Raw genomic sequence first — 1701 nt, 5'->3', positions numbered from 1 at the left:
GGGGAAGGTGATGAGTGCCTTGTCCAGCACAGTCCTCCCTTCTCTCTGCTCACCCACTGCCCCCATCTGCCCTCCTCAGATTGACCAGGATGGGCTGACTTTGCCCGAACGGACTCTCTACCTGGGACAGGATGAAGAGAGTGAGAAGGTGAGTCCCTGATGCTATGGGGACACCAGGAAAGGGACCAGCACCCAGCATGGGGTGGCAGACAGAAGGCACCCCACTGCCAGCAGTGCCAGGAGCTGGGGTGCCCACAAAGCAGCATGGGATGACACCCCTTCCCTTGGCACAGATCCTGGCCGCATACCGGCTGTTCATGGAGCGGCTGCTCACCCTCCTGGGGGCTGAGAACGTGGAGCAGAAAGCCCAGGAGATCCTTCAGCTGGAGCAGCACCTTGCCAATGTGAGAGGGATGGCCATGGTGGGCTTTGGGGTGCCCCTGCTAAGTCCTTGGGCACCCCAGTCACAGATCTTTGGGGACTTCCATGCCTGGCCCTAAGGGACTATATCCCAATTCCCTTGGGAACCTCTATTCCCAGTCCTTAGTGACCTTCATGCCTGGCCCTTGGAGATCTTATGTCAGATCCTCAGGGACCTCAGCCCCAACATCTTGAAAACCTCTAGTCTCATCCCTCCCGACAGCCACTCCAGTCCTTGGGAACACCCATGCCCAGCCCTTGTGACCCACTTTAGGCCCTTGAGGACTCCATGCCCAGCCCTTGGGTACCCCAACTCCTTGGAGATCCCATGACCCACCCTGAGGGCCCCACAGGCAGCAGTGGGTTCCCAGGACAGGTTGCTGGGAGGGATGTGGGTCAGCAGCACCTCTTGCCCCAGAGCTGTGCCCCATCCCAGTGCCACCTCAGAGGTGGGCAGCAGGATGGTGACAGCCATGCCCACCCCATGCAGATCACAGTGTCCGAGTATGACGATGTGCGGAGGGATGTCAGCAGCATGTACCACAAAGTGACTCTGGGTGAGCTTCAGCGCATCACCCCCACGGTGAGTACCCCTGGTGCCCAAACTGCCACCCCATCTCCCCCATCTACCCTGTGCCCCACGCTTGTCCTGGTCCCCCGAATCCATGCCCTCACTGTCCATCCCCCAGGTAAATCCACTTGAGTGTGATGAATGCAGCCTGCACTTTTCTGGGTGGGGAGGGGTGCTGAGAGCCTGGAAAGCCTGGAGGAGGTTCCTTCCAGAGTGGCATGGTGCAGGGGGGGGCTCTGTGCCTCCCTGATGGTGCCCTCCCTGGCAGCTCAAGTGGAAGCGCTTGCTGGATCGTATCTTCCATGACAACTTCTCAGAGGAGGAGGAGGTGGTGCTGCTGGCAAACGACTACATGCACAAGGTGTCCGACCTCATCCGTGTGACACCCAGCAGGTGAGGGGGGCTGGACCCCACTGTGCCCCCCGGCCCCTTCCTCGACCTGGCAGGGGTTTGGCAATGGGGGTGGGCACAACATGGCTGTGGCTGGTGCTCCCCCCTCACCCCTATCTTGAGGAGTCTAGGCTGGGCATGGGGACACCAGGAAAGCTCCTGGGAGAAGACACTGTCGTGAGCCCTGCAGCACCTTGGTCGTGCTTGGCTACCTGCCAAGTCCCCCCATGCTGGAGGTGACCAGATTCTTCACGAGGCAGGGAGGGACAGGGTGTCAGCCCATCGTTGTGCCCCCACAGACCCTGGCCTGCTTGGTCCCC

General features: G+C 60.7%; 1 protein-coding gene across 1 annotated transcript in view; it reads left to right on the top strand.

The window, feature by feature from the left end:
* Positions 1–79: 79 nt before the first annotated feature.
* The window catches only part of LOC104278036 (endothelin-converting enzyme-like 1), a gene marked incomplete at both ends in the record, with an annotated part of 3221 nt that continues 1599 nt past the window's right edge, over positions 80–1701 (top strand). The window contains 4 exon segments of the mRNA XM_009874880.1: positions 80–148; positions 294–404; positions 911–1003; positions 1260–1384. Of these exon segments, the coding sequence (XP_009873182.1) occupies positions 80–148; positions 294–404; positions 911–1003; positions 1260–1384 (398 nt within the window).

This window comes from Apaloderma vittatum, unplaced genomic scaffold (assembly GCF_000703405.1).
Source record: "Apaloderma vittatum isolate BGI_N311 unplaced genomic scaffold, ASM70340v1 scaffold28918, whole genome shotgun sequence".
NCBI classification, from domain to species: Eukaryota; Metazoa; Chordata; class Aves; order Trogoniformes; family Trogonidae; genus Apaloderma; species Apaloderma vittatum.
The sequence above is the reverse complement of the archived record's forward strand: the minus strand, read 5'-3'. Positions and strand labels throughout refer to the sequence as shown.